Source organism: Syngnathus scovelli, chromosome 8, assembly GCF_024217435.2.
Source record: "Syngnathus scovelli strain Florida chromosome 8, RoL_Ssco_1.2, whole genome shotgun sequence".
Lineage (NCBI taxonomy): Eukaryota > Metazoa > Chordata > Actinopteri > Syngnathiformes > Syngnathidae > Syngnathus > Syngnathus scovelli.
Genome location: NC_090854.1, coordinates 17,746,967 through 17,767,706, shown reverse-complemented (window position 1 = coordinate 17,767,706; position 20,740 = coordinate 17,746,967). Strand labels below are relative to the sequence as shown.

Sequence of the window (20,740 nt, the reverse complement as noted above, 5' to 3'; positions counted from 1 at the left end):
GATTTTGTTGTTATTGTGGCCCTAGCAGTGTCACATGTTCAAGCAGGATGGCGTTAAATTACGTTATTTCCGTTTAGATGAGGGGGACACTTTAGTCAGCTGCACCAAGTCGCTGCAGCTCGAGTCACGTTGTAATTGGCTCTTTTTACGCTGGAGGATCATCAAATTGATGTCCAAACGAAGGTAAGGATGCTTATTAGTAACTTTATTCATGCTACTTATCAATGCGACGTTATGGCTGTATTTTGTGTTGTTTTGTGGTGGACCTCAGGATCATGGTGTCTTTGTTTCTTCGATGACAATATCTAGCCACAGTTGTTGGCAGACAGTCATGGAATAAAGACGTCTTCCTCACTTCAGCCACAGTATTGCTGCAACGTTTTGGGTTTGTGCTTCCTGCTCCCTCGTGATGGTGTCTGCACTTTTTTTGAACTGAGTTTTTATCGCCAACTTTTCCATATAATTTCGCCCTGAAGGAGACATGGAACATCCGACATCTATTTCCCAGGAATTGAGACAATTTGTCGTGCCCGGTGCTCCCCCGACAGTCTATTACATACCTGATTTCATATCTGCTGAGGAGGAGGCCTACCTCCTGCAGCAGGTCTATCAGTCCCCCAAACCCAAGTGGACCCAGTTGTCCGGAAGGAGGCTGCAGAACTGGGGAGGGTTGCCACATCCCAAAGGGATGCTGGAGGAGAAGATCCCCGCATGGCTTCACAATTATTGCCAGAAAGTTTCTTCGCACGGGGCTTTCGATGGGAAAACAGCCAACCATGTGCTGGTGAATGAGTACAAACCAGGAGAGGGGATTATGCCCCACGAGGATGGACCCCTGTACCACCCGACGGTCACAACTGTCACCCTGGGCTCGCACGGCCTCCTGGATTTTTACACGCCCGTCAGCCGGGTGGAGGGCGACGATGACGCCGTCAACACATTGGAGGAGGACCGGCATCTTTTCTCTCTGCTCTTGAGGCCACGCAGCTTGTTGGTGCTTCAGGACGACGCGTACCGGAAGCTTCTCCACGGCATCGGAGCTCGTGAGATGGACGTTCTGACGGACAAGGTGCTGAACTTGCACGGCGCTGTGGCCCGGCCGGGCGAGACGCTGACTCGAGGGACCAGAGTTTCGCTGACCATTCGACACGTCCCCAAAGTCTTGAAGACCAAGCTGCTGCTTGGGCGGAAGTAATCGAAGGAAAACAGTGGACTACGTGAATGCTAAACTTTTGTCATATAGTGGAAGTTAAGTGAATTTGGATCATGGAAATGGAAATGTGTGAACACAAATCTTTCTGCATAATGACAGATAAACTTCATTGTCATTTTGACTTGAACATGAAAAAAATAAAAGTGCGCACACAAGTGTGAAATCAAACAATTCTGTCAAATTGCATTTTTGTATCAATGAACCGAGAGACTAGAATCTGGCCAGTCCCACTGCCATGTGCCGACGCTAACCTGCTCCAATTTGGTCTGACAGGAGGACATAAACAAAACAAAGAAAATAAAATGGAACCGGCGAGCAAGCGGCGGAAAAGCGAAGCGTGCGACTCCGACTCCTGGACGGCGTACCCTGTCCTGTCGGACGAGCAGACTCATGCCGTAGAGATGATTGACTTCTTTGCCGCGCCCGTCCTCGACAAGCAAGCGACGTCCCGATTGGTCGGAGAGCTCAACGACCGCTACCCCTTGACGGGTCTCCAGCACCTCAAGAGGGTTCGGCCCGCCGCGGTGCAGGATGGCCGCCCTCACTCGCTGGAAATCCTCCTGTGTCCTGTCAGTAAAGTTCCAGACTCAGACTTGTCATGCGTGGAATGTGACGGGCTGGGCGAACCCTTTGTGGTCAAGGTCCCCGTCCGACCCCCTTTGACCAGACCCCAATTTGAGCTAGCAAGCAAGCACTGGCCCACCTCCTTCAAGGAAGACAAGCAGTTGACCGAGGCCCTCCGAGGAGAGTCCTTCGGCCCGGCTCAGAAGGCCCAAATGCACGCTTACATGTCGGTGGCTTTGGCCGCCGCCCGAGAAGGGAAGGCCTTGGGGATGGAGGCCGTGGGGGCCGCGGTGGTGGACCCGGTTTCTGAGAGAATAGTGGCAGTGGGCCACGATTGTCGAGGGCGACGGCCTCTGCATCACGCCGTCATGGTGTGCATCGACTTAGTGGGCCGAGGGCAAGGCGGCGGTCGCCACCGGTGGGACGCCTACCCCGCTTGCCGCTCTACACCCGCCTTGGACTCGGCCGAGCAGCCATACATCTGCACCGGCTACGACCTGTACGTGACCAGAGAGCCCTGCGTCATGTGTGCCATGGCGCTGGTCCACTCGCGGATCGCTCGGGTCTTCTACGGGGCGGCCTTTGCTGACGGAGCGCTGGGGACTAGGTTCAAACTCCATGCGCTGAAAGACCTGAACCATCGCTTTGAGGTTTACAAAGGAGTCATGGGACAAGAGTGCGAGGAGCTGGAGGGACTGTCTCTTTGAAATGTATATTTTTGGACTTTTATACAATGTGTACTTTTGAAATATTTTGACAAAAAATGTGCCACACGCGGAACAATTGTTGGATTGCACAGAGAGGCATAAACAATTTAATAGGATACGAGAAGTTTCAACTTTCCTTAATCAATAAGAAGACATTTCCCTCACTTCCACAATACCATTTTACACCACAAAAACGTTCACATTCTCAAAAGAAATGCACAAAACACCCGCCCAGTGATTGACTTAAAGTATTCATAGAATATATATATATATATATATACATACACACACACACACACATATATATACGTAGTTTAACAGTAAAAATTCCATTCCGTTACTTAATGGGGAATAATTTGACAGTCTTGACAGAGGTAAACATTTTTGTTTGCTGGGAAAAATACATTTGAAGTATTGCCGTGGTTAAAAGCAACAAACGTAGCTTCAGCTTGTCAATTCAGGTCGGAGAATAACAAACAAAAACAATCACTTTGCTGATACCTGGGCCAGCCCGGGTCAGACCCAACTCAAACTGCATTCATGTAGATGACTAAAATGTAGCTTTGACTTAAAAATGTGACGTTTCACCCAAATCAGAAACACGCACGGCATCCGGTCCTCAGAAGCTCCCGTGATTACAAAAGTTTTTCTCTCGCTGATCCTCATAATTGCGCCACGTGTTGCATTTTGCGTAACACGCCAAGAGGAAAGACGCCGTCGAGAAGGACTCAGTACTTGTTGATCCCAAAGAGTCTCACGCCGTGCAGCTGCGGTAGCTTGGGGATGAGCACGCTGAGAAGCGACGCCGTGTTGATGAAGAAGTGCATCGCGTCGTATTTGGTGTAGAAGCTCGCCAAGAAATAACTGGGAACAAAACAAGATAGTAAATCGGCGTGGGACCGACAGCGAAGAATTGGATGCTTGCTGACTAACTTACAGGATGATGGGGGAAATGGTGAAGAACTTTCTGGAGGACGTGAACTGTACGCCGTAATCCAGCTGTTCCCAATGCGTGAGAAGTCTGGCCTTGCCCTGATCGGGGGTCTCGAAGGGCGTCCCTTTTACCGCGTGCATGAACACGTACATTCCCTGCAGCGTGGCAAAAGGACCTTGTTAAAACGACCAAAGGAACGTTAAGAAAAACGGAACTGGCAGCTGTGTTCTTCTCACCAAGTTGTGGATGACGTTGGTGAGCGTCCACACCAGCGGCACGCTGAAGAAGGGAATGCTCAGGAGCACAACGTGAAGGATCCCCACGCCCAACGCGTAGCTCAGCCAGATGCCGCGACTGTTCATGACCCGCGTGTTGGGGTTCACCTCGCTGTGTGCCACACCCACATTCATTCTGCTCTGGAACACACGCACGATAATATAATAATAATAATTTATCTCGCTCAGCATTCCAGGACACACTAATGAACGATTCCAAATATAGGACATTTGGGACACTATTTTGAAACCATGACACAAATGGTCCAAAGAACGTCCAGACTTGAACTTTAGCCCAAAATCTGATACCAAGAAACTGAACTGAAGTCTTGTTGAACTTTGCTCCCTGGCCCGATTTCAGCTTCCAGCTTGGATGAATGCTTGCACTGTTTGCAACAACACATAGTGAAACCTGTTATATTGCAGATTAAATAAAGAAAATTATTAATTAAAAATTATTATTAATAATTAATACATTAATTTAAAAATATTATTAATCATTAATAAATTAATTAAATTGACTCGGAGGAAAAAAAGACATCGAGATGCTTTTAAGTGAACAAAACAAGCAATCTCTCCAACGTGAGGCACTAAATGTTTTAAAATCTGTTTATTTATACGTGCTCTTTTCATTATGTAAAAATTAAGTAAAAAAAAAAAAACAAAGCACACACGTATACGGTATTCTCGTCCACAAAGAGACTCCAAGCCAACTCGGGGCAACAGATGTTAGATAAGATCGGTGCGTCACAATTGACAAAACTGGAACAAACATCTGAAATATAATCGCAATTCAGTTATTTTGCATTGTTACTGAGTGGAAATATACATTTTGTGTAGTGTTTCACATCTAGCAGTAGACAATCTTACTGTTGATGTGTAGCAGATGGTGTGTAAATCTACTTTTCGTTCGATTAGGTGAAAAATGGAAATCCAAAGGTCCCGGACACTTACATGTTCTAGCAGCGAGTCGAGGAAGAGCTTGGAGTGGCGATCTGCTACGGAGGGCAAAAGAAAACAACCTTGTTGTTTTTGTTGATGTGCTTCACTTAGCCAACGGCGACGGGCGCAGTGAGACACAGTGCGGAAGTAGGTGGATACCGAACGCGTGACGTCATGCAATGATATTACGTGACGTCATGCAATGTTACTAAATGACTTGCAGGCAATTACAAGTTTACATTTGGGCTAATAGTGCGTGATTGTATTAAATTTACATGCACACTGCAGTATTATATATTGTAAAAGTACGTGCATTTTTTATTGCATTTAGTATTAACGCCGAATGAAGATGAAATTGCTATGATCACGTGCCTTGCAGTTTTAATTCAGGGCAAAGTAAGTAGTTTATTAACGCCTACTTCTCCGTTTCAACCAATCAAGCGCTTAGTTAACCGGGCGGGAAATAGTCTCCGTGTTTGTTTATGTTGCTGACTCCGGACGAGGTGATTTAACGCCGCACCGTTTTTTATTTTTATTTGATGTAACATTCAGGCTTGGTAGTAACGTGTGAATATCCGCGTGACTATTTATTAACGCCTTAGTTGCTTTCAAACAGCCGCAGCGAGCGCAATCAGTCAATATTTAGCTTCAAAATAGCATTACTACATGACGTCATCTTTTTGCGACACATGGTCCCTCTTCAGTCACAAGTAGTACATATTCCCCTCATTTGTTTTTGTATCGTTTAGGTCATGAAGCAGCTGCCCGCAGATACCGTGCGGCTCTTGTCCAGCTCACAGGTCATCACTTCGATGACGAATGTAGTGAAAGAACTGCTTGAGAACGCACTCGATGCTGGAGCTTCAATCATTGACATCAAACTGGTACTATTGACATGAGTGAAATGACACAACTGTCATTCTTCAGTGAGCTCCGTGTTTCTTCAAAATATGTCTAAACGTGGTCTTTTGAAATTGTGTGTCAAGAGTTCGTCAAGATTAGGGGAATTAGGAATTGTTACAATTTGTGGTCAAAGTCTTGGGGTGGCAGTCAGTAAAGCTGGGCTTTTGAGCTGGTAAGAGTAGCAGTTCAAGTTATTCACACGCCAATTGACCATTTTCTGAAGTGCTGCCTCCACAAGTGAAAACTCTTCGTTAGTCTTTTGCAAATCGAAGCAGCTTGCCTTACCAAACCTCCTTGTACAAAAAGCATATGGAAATTCTCTCTTTGATTTGCTACCGTAGGAGAACTACGGCCTGGATCGAATCGAGGTTCGCGACAACGGCTGCGGAATCAAAGCTGCCGACGCCCCCGTGATGGCCGTGCGCCATTTCACCTCCAAGATCCATAACCACGAGGACCTGGAGCGCCTCCAGACGTACGGCTTCAGGGGCGAGGCGCTTGGTTCTGTTTGCGCCGTGGCAGAGGTTAGAGGCTCACAGGATTTTAATTTAGATGTTGTCTTGTGTGATATTGAGCATTAATTATTGATTAGACCTTTGATTAATCAAATAATTGTATGCAATGTAGTTTTACACAACCACATCTTTGTTACATTTTATTAAACATTTATCTCTGATTTTTTTTTGACACGGTTTGATTATCGTTTTCTGTGTTTTTTTATGATCTCGCTCCAGGTTACCATCACTACCAAGAGCGAGAACGATGACATCAGCACCCAGTACACTCTTAACGCCCAAGGCAGCATCGTTTCTCAGAAGCCAACTCACTTTGGCCAAGGCAAGGCATCATTTAATATTCAATTTTGTCATCAACTGTTTGAAAACTATGAACCTTTTTTTTCCCAATGCTATGTCTTCTTTGATGAATTGATGATTGTGGATGACGCGTCTTACAGGTACAACGGTTAGCGTCATGAAACTTTTCAAGAACCTTCCCGTGAGACGACAATACTATTCGTCGGCGAAGAGGTGCAAGGACGAATTGAAAAAAATGCAGGACCTGCTTGTGGCCTACGCCATCATAAAACCCCAATTGAGACTCACACTCTCACACAACAAGGTAAGCAGCCTCCATCTTCTATCACCACCTTTAAACACAGCCTCAAATGTTTAGTGTAACCTTGCCGTTATGAAGTTTAAAAGTCGAGCAATTTTTACGCTTTGTCTATTGAATATTAACACAACACACGCAAAGGCCTTTTTTTTTTTTTTTTTGCCCAAGAAACAGAACATGAGGCTTAACAATATCATGTGTTAGACATGTTACAAGTGAGTACAGCCACAAGGTGTCCTCGGAATCCTTCTCATGTTTTCAATTGTGTACACTGAGAAAAATGAAAGTTAGCGATTTACACTACGTAACAAAATACTCCTAGTATATTCCCTCTCTTTTCCCACGTGAGAGAAATGTCGTCACATACATACAGCGGTGTCTAAATATTTCCCAAATTATTTGAAGACATTAAAAAATTGAAAAAAATCAAGTTTGCATTTATTTATTGCTGTTTCTGAGAAACCATTGTGACAAGAGCAGGAAATATCAAATGAAAATTCACTTTTGTTCAATTTTCAAACGGGTTATCTTGGTTGGTTACGCAGTCAATTTTATTGTTGTTGTTTGATTTTGAATCTCTATTTGAATCTTTTTCCATTAGGCTGATTGGATTTGCTGCGTTTCCTCGCTCTTGGCACAGGAGTGACTTTACTGTGCCTTTCTAGGCGAAGCTAATCACGGCCGTGAGGCGCTCGCAAACACAAATATGAGCAAGCGTCAACTCGGATTTAGCCGATTATGACGCTTGAGTAAGTTGCTGAACTCAGCCGCAGTTTGAGTTTCAGGCCGCGTGTATGTAGGCTGCGCCACGGGTCAGCGAGAGGGTACGGCGGCGCCGACGTGCATGGCGTTCCTAGAAATCCCTTTCCAGGTTGTTAACGGTGAGCAATGAATGCCCCCGTTTGGTACATTCAGCTCTGGCCGGCCCCTATCCTTTACAAGCGGGCCGTGTGTCATGTTTCACGGTTAGTTGCTTAGTGCTTAGTTCCACATTGATTCCGTTTTATTATTTCGTTGTGTTTATTACCTTTGACAATTGCAATAGGAAGTTTTGTTTGCTTTGTTTATTGCCTGGCTGCTCTTTCATTCGCTTCTCAGAAACAGCAAATACGGTCGGTCGTGAGTCACTTAGACCCCCAGGCCTGTTTAATTAATTCCTCAAATAGGTCATGTCAACAAAAAAAGTATTCATATATATTTTTTTTTGATGCTTGCTTGCCTTCTCCTGCTATTTCTATATTCGTTTTAGGGATGGCAAAAGTAACGTTGCACGGGTGTCCCGTTGTTCCAGGTGGCGGTGTGGCAGAAGGCCAAGGCGGCCGACCGCAAGAGCGCCCTCCTGGCTACGCTGGGCTCCAGCACACTCGCTAACCTGCTCCCGTGTCACCATCGTCAGGAGCAAGCAGAGGTTGGAAAGCGTCTGCTTAATATTAATATATTAATGTTTCTCTTAAATGCTCACTCAATTCATTTGACCCTGGCAAAAATTGGGGAGAAATTTCCTCTGACACATTAGCGTATGCGCATCCTCCACCGATTGACACGGCACGTGATGAAGTGCTGCCTCCATCAGTGAAAATCAATCCGGCTGTAAGCATAACAAGGAGATTGTCTATAGAAGATGGATGAGAGTCCACGTTACACTTGAGCGTGAGCTAATAGCCAAGAAGCCTGCGCTGGTCTGGAGCCAGCAATTGTGCTGAGTGGGGTGCTCGCCAACTTCTCCTTCTTTCCTGATGAAGAGTGAGCAATTGCTTTGTTGTGCTGACGCTAAGTGAATTACGCTTTGAGCGGTAATCGCGGTAGGTGCCGTGTTCACGACGAATGCGCTCTGACAGATATGGAGCAGCACCTCATTTTTCTCTTTTGCCTGTTGTTGATTCGCCACCGTTACGAGATCGACCTTTCGAGATTTGTCTCCACTTTGTTGGTGATCGAGGGGAGCCGAGGGGGTGGACAATGGCAATCGAACGCGGCGACCGTTTTACGCCATCTTTCCTTCGACTTAGCGCCCTTGGAGGGCAAGGAGTCGCCTTTTGCGTTGCCATAAAGTGATCGTAATGAGCAGAAAGGAGGAGGAACACATGTGGCCCTCAAATGAAAGCGTACTTCGTTTATTGACGAGCGCTGCAAATAATGAGCCCGAGGCCGTGGGCATAAAAAGCGCGGCCACCTGGAATCCATACAAGGTTCATAGCGCTCGTAATGTCTTACAAGCTTGCTTTCAAAATGGACGTTTGAGGAGGATTGTTGGATTTTATGGCCACCCGTCAAAGTTTTGCTCCCAGGTGTGTCCAAATGTTGATAATGTCCTTTGTAGCCACCTTAACGTGTTTTCTTTGCCTCTCTATACTTTTAAGATTCTTCTCGAGGGTTTTTTCCCAAAGCCGGGAGCAGACGTCGCTTTGACCAGCACGTGCGTTCCAGACAAAACGTTCATATTCGTCAACGATCGTCCCGTCCACCATAAGGACATCATGAAGGTCTGCTCCTGGATGCAACACTCTTTGTTTTCAAAGCATCATTCTCTTCTTTTCAATTTGTGTTCCTTCGTCAGCTACTTCGCCAACACTACGCCGCGCAGTATGCGGACGAGTCGGCGCAAAACCGCTACCCCATCCTGACGCTCGAAATCACCGTTTCCCCCTCGGCGTTAGATGTCAATCTCACGCCTGACAAGACCCAGGTTCTTCTCCACAATAAGGTATTTGGGGACGCTTCAAAAGTGACGAATGAGAGCGGCCTGATATCGCGATCACGTCTCTCTTTGCCTTTAGGAAGCCTTGTTTACCGCGTTGGAAGCGCTGCTGGTTTCGCTCTACGGGTATCGGCCCGCTTGCCACACTCCGGCCGATCAGATCGGCCGCGGTACCTCATCTTTGCCATCTGCCGCTGGAGAGCCAGAGGATGCCACCGCGCCACCGAGCGGGCGGGCTTCCGACGGTAGCTCCTCGGCGCCGGAGGACCAGATTGTCGGCCAGGCGCCCGACGGATTTGATTCCAACTTCTCTCTAGGTGATGACCAAACTGGACACGTGCCAAGTGAAGTCCCCGAAGAACTCGAGGTGGACGTGAGCGGACCGCGCATATCGGCGGAAGACTGGAGTAGGGGCACGGCGCTGACAGACCCGGTATCGGGAGAGCCCCTGCAGCCCGTCAGAATCCATCAAGCCGCCGAGCAGACGGAGACAAACAAAAAGACGTTCAACGTCATCACAGAAAAGCGAGCGGCTCTGACCGCCTTTGACCTCATCAGCAACCGGACAATGAGAGCGCCGCTGTCTCCGGTCGCCCTGTTTGAGAAGCAAGCTCGCGTGGAAGTTCTGAGGGAGAAACCGAGCGCCAGCCTAAAGGAGATCAGCGACGCCGTCGATAACAGGTGGAAGAAGCTCATGGAGGACGAGCGCAAGAAGTAAGTTTGAAAAGTCGTCGAAAGACGAGCGTGACATTTGCCGGTTCTCACCGTTGTTTGTGTTCATCCACACTTACTTCACCGGTGCTCAGGGAAGTGACACAAAGTTGGCTTGTCAAGAACAGAGTTGGCAGCCAACACATGGACGTAATGAGCCTTAGCGTTTGACCCTTTTCGGCCCCCCCCTGCGAGTCAAAGGATTTAACATTTGTCAAGTTAGGCAGGGATGGAGTCATTTCGCGGCAAGAGAGAGAAGAAAAAAAAAAAAATTTGTGGTCTCGTCACTCTCATTTGTCATAGTTTCATATCTGATCATTTGGAGGATATTTTATCCAGTTTCCAAAGAGGAACCTGCTTTGCTGCTCAACGTCATGCATTTCAGGTTTCAGTCCCTTTTTTGGTGTCTGTATTTCACAGGTATGAGGAGAAGGCCCAAAAGCACCAGGAGCACCACAAACGCACTTGCGCTGCCAAACTCGCCGGCGGTTGGAAAGAGAAGCCCGCCAGCCCCGCTCTGGCTTGGAAGCGCAAGACGCCACTGTCCAACCAGCAGCTGCTGGACGAGCTCTTCTCAGCTCCGCCGCCTCAGAAGAAGCCCCGGACTCCAAAGCCCTGTCAACCCCTCCCTTGTTGCGTGTCCAGCCTGGGCGCACGGCTCCGGCGCCTCTGGGCGACCCGGAACACGGCGGCGCCGCGGGGGCTCCATCTTATAAACCGGCTGCCCTCTCAGAGCGTCTGGATCATTTTATGTGGTCAGAGGCTGATGTTGTTAAACCCCTTTCGGGTCCAGGAGAGCTTGCTGCTGAAGAGACTCCTGCAGAATCAAATGGTTCCAGCGGTCACTCTGCAAAACGCTCTGCAAGTAACAGAAGGGTAACGCATCACTCGCAAACGCCGCTGGCCACCCTCCAACAATGCTTTTAGTACCAAATTAGAAATGGCAGAATATGAATGTTCCGCCAACATCGGGAGTAAGTATCGGACTGTTGTCAGCAGCCCGAGTACTCGATGGCTTCCGATCCGGCCTGATACGGATACTTGGTCTCGATGCCATTCACTCATCACGAGTTAATATTAGCAAGAGTCCTGCAATATTTGCTCGTTCAATTTACCCCCCTCCCCCATAACGTTAGTTGAATTAAATTTTAACATTTGTTTTTTATTATACCTAAAATATTTGCAAAGCAATTGACACTGCTGATGTTGCTCCATTGTCCCCCGTGCAGAAGTTTAGGGGGACGAGACCACATGGAGACTTTGTGCAACATGGAGAGAGCCAGCCCCGATGTCAACGGCAGGGTGTTCATCTCCGACCCAAGACTGGTGGCCAACGGATTTCGAATCAGACTCACGCCAGGTGAACCAAACGCTGACAGTGCAGAGAGGAAAGGTTTGATCAGTTATTATCCGGATCAATAACCTGCGGCAGAGTCATCTTTCAGATGAAAAGAAAGTCAAACCTCTAGAGTGGCTCTGAATATGATTCTTGTTCCTTCAAATTGAAGCAAGTTGGCTCATTTAAAGGAGCTGCTGTTTTGTATTTTTTTAGCATCAATCTTCTAAGAATGACTCTTCTAAGTACTATCTAATATTACATGATGGCAGCAAACAAAGCGGCAAGAAGCACCTTTCATAACATAATCGGCGCTCAGTCAGTGTTTGGCAGCATTTTGTCTTCATTAGCGGGATTATTTCTCAGCTTGTTTTTGTTGCCGAACGGCTTCGCCGCAGTCCGAGTTGGTGTTTTGCCCGACACGGCGACCTTTTCAGCGGATCTGTAGCCCAGCGTGCAGGTGATGGCAATGATTGCCCTTTGAAAGAATTTGAGGAATTTTCATCGCTCGCTGCCAGCCAGCTCCCGGCGGGGTGTGTTGCCTCAGTCGGTCGGACACGGGGTCTTGGAATAGTCGCTTCTTGGAATGCAAACTAAAACATTGGCCTTGTGTCAGAAATATACATTTGCGTGATTTGTGATATTTCCTCTTTAAATGACAGGCCGTATTTTTTTCCCGCTTCCTTTTGGTCTTCTGGGCCTTCTATTAGTCATTTAACACTCCATTTGGCCCTCGGCGGTTTGACTTGGTCAGCGGCCAAGCTGTAAATCACAATATTTATTTATTATGATTTCCCGGAGATAGAATCTTCGTCCGCAAATATATTCATGCCGGTTTTCCACTCATCTCGGCCAGGCGCCGTGTCGACCGACGGACATCTGGAAGTGACGGCGCTGGCCGACTGCGTGCCTTTCCTGGGCTTAGAGGACCTCGGGGAGATCGTGACGGCGGTTCTTCGCAGGAAGGCCAAATCTGTGCAGGAGTGTCGCCCGCTCAAAGTCTCCAACTACCTGCTGGTGAGTGATAAAGCCAGGCAAAAAAAAAAAAAAAAAAGGACATTGACGGCGGGCAATATCCAGAGCCCAAATGCGGCGGTAGAACCGGCGTAGGTGAATCCGGGCCCTCTCGTACGTGCAGACCGAAGCCGTGCGACTGGCCCGACAGATGCCGACGCGTTTGTCCAAGGAGGACGTGGAGGACATCCTGAGACGGATGCAAGAGCAGCTTGGTGAGAGCGAGCGCACCTGTTTGCACGGAAGGCCTTTCCTCCAGCCGCTGTGTGACATCCCTCAGACGGAGCGCCAGGCCAAAGCACTCTTTAAACCTTTGGAACTGTGAAGGTAGTATTTTAAACATGAACACATCATTGTGTCACATGTTTACAACTAACCATCAATTTGACGATGTACTATTACGGAGCGTGCAGAACATGACATAAACAATTATGGCTCCCCCTTGAAGACTTTTGCAGATGGATGCTAAAATGTCATCGAAGGAAAATTGTTACATGCTAAATTTAATAAAGCTATGTAAAATAGCCAAGACGTCCTAGTTTGTTTACATATGAACATTCCCTTTATTAGGTACACATCCTCTGTCTCGTCAGTCAGTCATATGGCAGCATAAAATCTTTCTTTCTGATGCAGATGATGATTAGCCGATGGGTCAAACTGTCACAGTGTAGTGCCACCTACAGCCAAGGAGGACTTACCAGAATTTGTATTTACTTTTGAGACTTTTGTGTTAGTGGCTGATATCGGCAAGGCCTGCAAGTAGCAGTACCTTAAAACAAATGTTCAACCGAAAAATGAAATGGGAAGCCTGCTCGTTTGATGAGGTGGCCGCATCTGACTGGAAAACGCTGGCGCAGAAATAATCTCCTTGGCGTATACGGCCACCGGTGGGTTTTCACTCCCCGCCCCGTGCAGGACATCCGATCCCCCGAGGGGAAAAAGTGCAATCCGATCGCTTATCTTAGGATAATATTATAGTTCGGCCGGCGAAAAGGTCAAAGCGTGAGAGGTCTCCTCTTCCGTATGGCTCCAGCATTGCTGCAGGTGACGCAAGGGCCGCTTGGTCCCTCGCTGCCGCCACCGCGTCAAACTCTCGCAAACACGCACCCCAGCTTCTCGTGTCACCGAATGCGTTCTGCGGAATCTGCTCCCGGCGCGCTCGCCTTATCGCCCGAGGGCCGTATCCCGGTATTTGGGGAGGATTCAAAGGTCAGCAGTGCCTTTTGCCAGCTGTCTTGACGCCGCCACCTGTCGCATCGCTTCCCTTACCATTGAGCAGATTTGCAGAATGCAATAATACAATATTTCTTCAAGACGGTCTCGTTACGCGGCCGATGCGCAGAGCCACGTGGGGCTTCTCGGAAAGCATTCGGTGCGAGCCGAGATTTGCTTTCACTGAGCTTTTTCTCCATTCCAGTCATCAAATCTAAAATTAAGACGTGAATCTATATTAAACGGCGTGTGCCGTCTATTTTGGGAGGAGTGCCTGGCTTAAATTGGAGCACCTGTTTTTGTTTACAAATGTGACACTTTGCAACGTGTGAATAAGCTGACGCGCATGACGCATCATGAAATGGAATCGTTTTTCACATTGTGACTTAAAATATAAATTTAAAAAAAAAGAGAGTTGCTGAATCCCTCCCTAAATTTAATTGCAGAGATTAATAAAGTCTACGTATGCCACAATGAATGATACCAAAATATTTCCTTTTCATTATGTAACTCATTCATTACCTTTAACATTTTTACATTAAACAAAATAACAATCAATTAAAAAACAGCAGAGATGTTGCTAATTCCGTTCGGCTGCTTATTTTATTCTTATTTAAAAAAAATCAAATCGATTTTTGGTTGGGTCCAGCATCATTTGCATCTCTTGCAAACGCATTGCGCGCAAACTATAGGCATGAATGCTATTTGGAAGATTTGCAAATCCCGCTTGACACATCGCTGAGAGTCCAGCACATCCGTCTTGCGTTGGGAGTGCGCGCCGCATATCATCTCCTGACAGCAGCTTTCCATAATCTGCCCTCCCTTGGCCTCTCTTTCAGGAACATTTATTCTTCAACACCGTCACGTCTCTTCCCGAGGGGGTCGCGGCCTTGGACCTGGGCCGGCTCGAGGGGCAGGAGGTTTTTTTTTTTTTTCGAAGGCTCCCTTTAACCCCTCCGTGGACGCTGATTCATACTGTCAACCCTTCTGGAGTGGACACTGAGTTTGCGTCTAAACTTCCAGTGGCTGTACAAAGTCATAAATCATCGGACGACGTCCCCGAGGTGACTGTCAGTGTCCACGTAGGAATAGTGATTCCTTCTCCCTAAGTGAAAAAGCAAACGGCCAGCAGACGGAAAGGATAAATCACTCCTTCAGCCGAAGACAGGTAGCGTTCAACAGCTGGCCATCTGGCCGTTATCATGTCCTGCGTTGCTTTTATGACTTTTCATTGCCTTCCGCAGACCCGGGAGGGATCGAAACAAACAGGCCGTCGGTCCGGACCGGCCTCGGCTTGTTTAAGCCATTACCATTTGCGACACCACCGAACGTGACAACGGCGGCAAAAAGTGCCAGGCGGGAAGACTGGCCGATATGTCCGATGACACGAGTGTGAGAGTTCTGCGCCAACGTTCCAAAAGCAGGCATGGTAGCTACATGAAGACTCCACCAATTGTCCAAATGGCACCAAAGTCAGCCAGGGGCGAGGTAAGCACTCGCCAGAATGGATGGATGGATTCAGAAAGGCTGGTCAGAAAATGCCTTTTCTTTTCAATTCTCTCTGTTCAACTTTGTTAAGGCTTCATGTCTTTTCAAGAATCAATTCTAGAAATGAGGCAATATTACCAGGAAACTTGCAAAAAGAAGAAGTCAAAGCCCAAACGCTACTTTTATGACTATTAAGCTTCCCTAAACAAATAGATTGTTTAACATTCCTCGAGACCCCCAAAAAAAAAAAAAAAAAAAACGAGTCCCGGTCACATCCATTCCAGTTCTGTTAATGTTAGACAACAAGACCTGTGTCCAATAACAGGGTCTCCAGCTGTCTTGGAGCACTCGCGTATCCCCTAACATCCTTCTTCCCTGTTCTCTCACTCTCACTTCCTCACCTGTCAAGAGTTGGAATGTCACTGGCGGATGCAGTCCTCCAGAGTCCCGCCGTCAAAACAGATGTCGCTGCGCTCAGGCCGTCATAAACGGCAAAGGACGCCTCAACCTGGCTCGGGACCGACGCGCGATATGTCACGCCGACAAAACATAAGGTTGCCATGTTAGCAAGAGGTTTTGGACCTTTGGGCAGTGCCGCTCGGTGGTTTGTTTGTTTGTTTGTAAGGACAAGGATCCCTCTCATTGGGTTTGTTTGCCCGTCAAGTGTTTTAGCAAATATATTCATCATCATAAAAATTGTAGTTCTCTTGAGAAAGACAGAGGGAAAGATCTCAGATGTGCGTTTGGGTTTGGCTCTTCTGACTGCACAAAAATAGTCCATGCAGTCTTTTCAAGTTTCCAGCGAGACGGGACGGGCCGGGCCGGGCCCCGTTTCTGCCGGTCGTCAGTCAGTCAGTGACCCCCATTAGCGATAATGACACGGGCCGACCAAAATCCATTTCAATCAGAACCCAGGTCCGATGTGGCGAGACGAGAAACACCGTTTCTGCCTCGGGTTGGGTCGATAACAACGCTAACACTGGTTTTTCTGTCCTGTGTCAAATGAGGAGATGTTTCTTTTCACATGAGAGATACTTGAAGGCCGTGGTTGAGAAATATCTCACCACTACTCCGCATCTGTTGCGGCATTGTCCTTAATACCCTGTTGAAGGATTCAAGAGTACGCATATCTGTTTTCAAGTATCACATTTCTTTCAAATAAGTCAAAATAACGACGCTCCCTGACAAATGTGACTCTAACCTTTCCCCAGTTTTCTGCACTCTTAGAGGAGGAAGAGGCCAAAATGTCAAAAATGTACGTATAAAGCGAGGCTTTTGTGGCCGGGCTCCGGTCCAGCTCTCAGCGGGGAAAGGAAGCGACTCTCCAGGGGACGCGCTCAATTCGAAGTCGAGTCTCAATCGGGCCCGCCAGAGGTCACGCTGTCACTTCACATCCTCTCATTAGGCTGCCGTGCCCGCCCGCAACAAGAAGGAAACAGCTGAGTCATGGGATTCAAAGCATATTTGCACCTTTGCCATCAGGTACAGTGGATAGGACCTGCGTGTTCCTTTCGCTCGCACGGCGCCACGTGTCTTCTCGGTTTACAGCATGTGTTGAAGACATACAGATTCTCAGCTGCTGAGGCCAAGCTCTTCGAGTACGTCAAGTCGAGCCTTGCGCCCGCTTGTAAATCAACAGCTGCAAAAAAACATTCAAATATCGATTAGCAGAAGGGGCTGAAAAGAGGGACACGTACATGGAGCTTTTTATTGGACGCAGTTTGCCAAACAAATTGCAAATGTTGAGCCTTGAGGGTCGAACGGAACCCATGCCTTGGGAAAAGAAATGTCTTCTACACGTGACGCACGACAGGGACGAATATTGCCCACACCCGCCAAAAAGGAAGTCACTCAAACTGATTCCAAGATGGCGTTTTTGCTAGCGAAAAACAAAAGACCAAAAGCCAAGCTAAACATTTTATTTGGTAAAATAAGTACGATATACGGAGTTGCTGCATTACATCTGTTACTTTGTTAAATTGCAGTTTGATTGGTGTGTACGGAAAGCGGTTATGAATAGAAAGAAAAAAAAAGCATACATATGATGTAAACATATAAAAATCAGTTTTTACAACTTTCGTAGCCACCAACTGTTTCCTTTTGGTGTGCCGTAGTGCAAACCGCATTGCGCAGACGAGTACTCGGATGTCAACATTGGGACAAACTCCACTTTTGTCTGCATTCTTTGTGCCTTCGCTTTGAGTTCTTTTCAATCCTGCCATTGAGTGTGATTTGAAAAAGCATCCGGTCGTGAGGTCGTCGATGATGATGAAAAAGGGAGCTATTTGAGTCCATCCCCACCAACGCTTTGAACCCGACCGAGTCCATACGTTGGGGAAATTAGAAAGTCAAGAGCGGGTTGGTGTATAGAAAATCTTTTCAACTGTGTGATTATGGACACAGGACTGAAGAATTTAGTCTGTTTGGATCAGTGGTCACAATCTCAGACGAGTTTTGTCTGGGAGGAGCAAGTTAGTAAGCAGAGGTGGGCACCTGACCCGGTTAGTGACAATTACGCTGACCAAGGAAAATCCTCTTCCGTCCGTGCTCAGTCTGTCATTTTTCAACGTTCCATTACGCCAGACTGACGGAACATAGTGCCTAAATATGGAGGTCAAAGTGATACATCTGGCTTGAGAGACAAGTTTTGCATATGTTGGGGAGGAGTTAAGTTTAGCCTGGGTTGTGTGTGTGAGAGTTTCTTACGCCTTGGTCATTTTCTTTTCAATCAAATCATGCGTCAGACATTTGTTTTCATGATAATGTTGCAAGAGTAGCTTGAAAGTGTTTTGTTTAAAGCTCGACGACCGTTTATGACGTTTATGTAACATTTTGCTTCGGTCAGATATGTGCCTCGTTGGGTTAGCGTCTCCTTCGGAAGGAAGCGGCAGTAAGCCAGCCGCCTGAGCGCTTTGGGCCTATCGGGGCCTCGAACCGCACCAGGAAAAAGAGCGGAATTGGTGTTTTGGGGTGGAAAGGTCTGCGGGGCGGTGGCCCCTCTCATCGGCTCCCTACTCTCTCGTAACGGGGCGGGGGGGAGGGGCTTCAGGAGCAGCCGCAGCGGTCCACCACCATGGACGGGATCTTGCCGTAGATGATCTGCACATCGCGGTTGAAGTAGAGCATGTTGATGGGCGACATCTTGGTGGGCGTGCAGCAGGGGCCGGCGTTGCCGCGGGGGTTGGCCTTGTTCACCAGGTGGGTGTGCGGGTACTTCTGCAGGTGCATGTACTCGCACTTGCCCGCGCAGTAGTTGGCCTTGTAGCGCTTGGGCGCGATAATCCAGTCCCAGCCGAAGTCCTCAAAGTCTACGGTGAGCGGGTAACGGCAGCAACGAGACTCAGGCGAGTTCTCGTCGCAGTCCAGGCCCGAGTCCCTGCGGAGGCGCCGCGGAGCCTCGCTCAGCTTCACCTCCATGAAGGGTTGCTGCAGACACAGGCGCAAAGAAAAACAAACAAACGTGGAAACAGCGTGCCAACACAGTTGATAAGCATCAATGATTTTGGAAAGTGGAACAATTCCATTCAGTAAGGGTTAGGGTTAGAATGGTTTTCTGGTCAAATCCAGTTTTGTTCCACCCCTACTAACTAGTGTGTCTAATTGGCCTAGATTTATATATATAAAAAAAAAGTTCTTATGTTACAATAGCAAATTTTAAAGGGGGAAACATTTTTGCATATTTTTCTGAGAAAGAAAACCGTTATCTTTGCAAGAAAAGTGATCTCTTTGGTCGGTAAAAAAATAATAATCTCACAAGAACAGTCGTGTTATTGTTCATATTTAAAAATATGCTTAGAAAAACACATTTCAATAAAAAAAATATAATACTATAAATATGAAGTTATAATTTCAAATAATCATATTTGACAGCAGGCAATTATTATTATTGTTATTGAATATGATGAGGAGGAGGATGATTATTATATTTATTATTAATATTCAATTATATGATTATACAAACAAACCAATGCACTTTACATGAGCAACGTTTTGGAAGTAGAACAACCAGTGTCCATCAGAAATGGATGGTGTGCAGGTTGCAGCTTCTCTGACGGCAGCCGCTTTGCCAAACGCGGCGCAGTCAGAACAGTATGAAACCTTCAATCGCTTTTTTTTTTGTTTTGTTTTCTTTTGTTTCAGAATACAGTGAAGGCAATTGTGCGAAGCGTTTTGCATTCATCCAAAAGTCGACTATCTTACCAGTCCTTCCTCGCCCGGCTCGGCGGAGGTGACGGCCAGGTCGTTGCCGACGTTGTCGTAGGCGTTGATGTGGATGCCCCAGTTGGTGTCGGGCTGGCGCAGCCAAACGCTCAGCACTTGCTTGACGTCGATGCTCTGCCACGAAGCCACGCCGGCCTTCACGTCCAGTTTGAGCGAGCGCACGCGCGCGTGCCGCCCGCCGTCCGTCAAGCGGGAGATCTGCAGGAAGACGGCGCTGTCCTCCTCGGCCGCCCGCATGTGCACCCACAGCTGCGCCCGCAACACGCGGCTCGCCTGGAACTTGGGTGTCAGCGAGAAGAGGCAGCATTTGGGCCAGCCGTCGGTTTGCACCGCCGGATCGGCTGAAGGAGACATTCATCGATTACTGAGCTGCCTTCCTCTTCGTTCGTGCATGCAGGCATGAATCAATTACTGCTTAATTGCTCGTTCCAAATCAAATGAATGTCCGCGCGCAATGACCACGCGCGTAAAAGTGACTTCAGGTTGCGCCTGCGATCCGGACCGGATAAAGAATCCAATTGGAGATATACTTACGTTCAGTGGCCATCAACATGATGGTCTCGGTGACAGCGTGCTCATCGTCGTCGTCCACGACCACGTCCCGGTTGTCGTCCCCCAGGACGTCGTACTGGTCCAGCAGCTGCTGCAGCGGCGGCGCCCTGGGCAGGAGCTGCCTGACCACGTCGCGGCTGATGTTGGGCGCCTCCTTCATGCGCAACTTGCTCAGGATTTGGTACTTGATGGCGTTCAGACGCATGCTTTTGATTTGCTGCCGCATGTCGCAGGTGGAGCACGACTCCGACGTTTCCTCCGGCCCGCCGGAGGACTGCTGTGTCTGCGTCTGCTGCTCGCACAGGCACACGACAGCCAAAAGCAGGAGCAAAGTCAACCCAACGTGAGAGAAACGCATTTTGCACCCCACAACAAAAAACACGCGCGTGCTATAGGAGTCAAGTCCAAACACTGATTGGCATCACTTGATTAGCGCGCACGCTTTTATACGCACACACTTTTTTTTAAGGTGGCGTCCAAAACGATGATTGGCTGGCCAGGCCAACAATGACTTTGAACCATGATAACTTTTTTTTCTTTCCTTGTCAAACCATAAAGGGATGGAGTGGGGAGGGGAGGGGGGGCTGTCTGGGTCACGGGCAGATTGTGGATAGATTGACTTTTCGTCCGGCGATTGCGCAACCAGCGGAAGCAAACCTGACCTTGTTTGCACAAGATCTAATGTGCTTGTGCGCCATTTTCATCTACTGTGCGCGTAACAATATGGGCACGGCAATGTGGCAACTTTTTTTTTTTACATACTAACACGCGAAGAAAATATTTGTTCCCATTGACGCACATGAAATTTCTCCTTTATGCATTTTTCCTAACAGAATTTGTTCTCTTCGTTTTGAAAT

At 47.7% G+C, this 20,740-nt stretch overlaps 5 protein-coding genes across 10 annotated transcripts; 3 read left to right on the top strand and 2 right to left on the bottom strand.

Moving 5' to 3' along the window:
• Nucleotides 1–49: 49 nt before the first annotated feature.
• alkbh6 (alkB homolog 6) lies at nt 50–1,384 on the top strand. 3 transcript variants are annotated; one of them, XM_049727797.1, is made up of 3 exons: nt 50–183; nt 310–385; nt 477–1,384. In XM_049727797.1, the coding sequence occupies exon 3, from the start codon at nt 482–484 to the stop codon at nt 1,193–1,195; it is 714 nt and encodes a 237-aa protein (XP_049583754.1). In that variant the 5' UTR covers nt 50–183; nt 310–385; nt 477–481; the 3' UTR covers nt 1,196–1,384. The 3 variants fall into 3 exon arrangements, with proteins under 3 accessions (XP_049583754.1, XP_049583755.1, XP_049583753.1); XM_049727796.1 differs by having other exon boundaries at nt 52–183; nt 272–385; XM_049727798.1 differs by lacking the exon at nt 310–385.
• pms1 (PMS1 homolog 1, mismatch repair system component) lies at nt 52–17,484 on the top strand. Of its 4 annotated transcripts, XM_068651665.1 has the most exons (15): nt 5,075–5,138; nt 5,385–5,519; nt 5,880–6,062; nt 6,273–6,375; nt 6,494–6,657; nt 7,943–8,059; nt 9,012–9,134; nt 9,209–9,355; nt 9,429–10,063; nt 10,481–10,936; nt 11,290–11,420; nt 12,253–12,413; nt 12,535–13,619; nt 14,462–14,790; nt 14,867–17,484. In XM_068651665.1, exons 1-13 carry the CDS (start codon nt 5,118–5,120, stop codon nt 12,733–12,735), a joined length of 2,577 nt encoding a protein of 858 aa, XP_068507766.1. In that variant the 5' UTR covers nt 5,075–5,117; the 3' UTR covers nt 12,736–13,619; nt 14,462–14,790; nt 14,867–17,484. The 4 variants fall into 4 exon arrangements, with proteins under 4 accessions (XP_049583728.1, XP_049583727.1, XP_068507766.1 ...); XM_049727771.2 differs by lacking the exon at nt 5,075–5,138 and adding an exon at nt 52–183 and having other exon boundaries at nt 12,535–14,790; XM_049727770.2 differs by lacking the exon at nt 5,075–5,138 and adding an exon at nt 4,636–4,782 and having other exon boundaries at nt 12,535–14,790.
• adat3 (adenosine deaminase tRNA specific 3) lies at nt 79–2,600 on the top strand. The gene is made up of 2 exons (XM_049727791.1): nt 79–183; nt 1,487–2,600. Exon 2 carries the CDS (start codon nt 1,516–1,518, stop codon nt 2,482–2,484), a length of 969 nt encoding a protein of 322 aa, XP_049583748.1. The 5' UTR covers nt 79–183; nt 1,487–1,515; the 3' UTR covers nt 2,485–2,600.
• Nucleotides 2,561–4,786, bottom strand: ormdl1 (ORMDL sphingolipid biosynthesis regulator 1). Its single transcript, XM_049727807.1, has 4 exons — nt 4,648–4,786; nt 3,655–3,829; nt 3,422–3,573; nt 2,561–3,348 (listed from the first exon to the last, which is right to left on the bottom strand). The coding sequence occupies exons 2-4, from the start codon at nt 3,826–3,828 to the stop codon at nt 3,213–3,215; spliced, it is 462 nt and encodes a 153-aa protein (XP_049583764.1). The 5' UTR covers nt 3,829; nt 4,648–4,786; the 3' UTR covers nt 2,561–3,212.
• Nucleotides 17,014–20,427, bottom strand: mstnb (myostatin b). The gene is made up of 3 exons (XM_049727787.2): nt 19,866–20,427; nt 19,311–19,672; nt 17,014–18,536 (listed from the first exon to the last, which is right to left on the bottom strand). The coding sequence occupies exons 1-3, from the start codon at nt 20,239–20,241 to the stop codon at nt 18,156–18,158; spliced, it is 1,119 nt and encodes a 372-aa protein (XP_049583744.1). The 5' UTR covers nt 20,242–20,427; the 3' UTR covers nt 17,014–18,155.
• Between the last annotated feature and the right edge of the window lie 313 nt (nt 20,428–20,740).

Bases quoted from the DNA above. Each gene is read 5' to 3' on its own strand.
- pms1 (XM_068651665.1), top strand. From the start codon at position 5,118: ATGTTGCTGACTCCGGACGAG. The intron at 5,520-5,879 runs GTACTATTGACA...TTGCTACCGTAG, and splicing joins CAATCATTGACATCAAACTG to GAGAACTACGGCCTGGATCG. The intron at 8,060-9,011 runs GTTGGAAAGCGT...TATACTTTTAAG, and splicing joins ATCGTCAGGAGCAAGCAGAG to ATTCTTCTCGAGGGTTTTTT.
- alkbh6 (XM_049727798.1), top strand. From the start codon at position 482: ATGGAACATCCGACATCTATTTCCCAGGAATTGAGACAATTTGTCGTG.
- adat3 (XM_049727791.1), top strand. From the start codon at position 1,516: ATGGAACCGGCGAGCAAGCGGCGGAAAAGCGAAGCGTGCGACTCCGAC.
- ormdl1 (XM_049727807.1), bottom strand. From the start codon at position 3,828: ATGAATGTGGGTGTGGCACACAGCGAGGTGAACCCCAACACGCGGGTC. The intron at 3,574-3,654 runs GTGAGAAGAACA...GCCACGCTGCAG, and splicing joins CCAACGTCATCCACAACTTG to GGAATGTACGTGTTCATGCA. The intron at 3,349-3,421 runs GTAAGTTAGTCA...TTTTGTTCCCAG, and splicing joins ACCATTTCCCCCATCATCCT to TTATTTCTTGGCGAGCTTCT.
- mstnb (XM_049727787.2), bottom strand. From the start codon at position 20,241: ATGCGTTTCTCTCACGTTGGGTTGACTTTGCTCCTGCTTTTGGCTGTC. The intron at 19,673-19,865 runs GTAAGTATATCT...TGTCTCCTTCAG, and splicing joins CATGTTGATGGCCACTGAAC to CCGATCCGGCGGTGCAAACC. The intron at 18,537-19,310 runs GTAAGATAGTCG...CTGTGTCTGCAG, and splicing joins AGCCGGGCGAGGAAGGACTG to CAACCCTTCATGGAGGTGAA.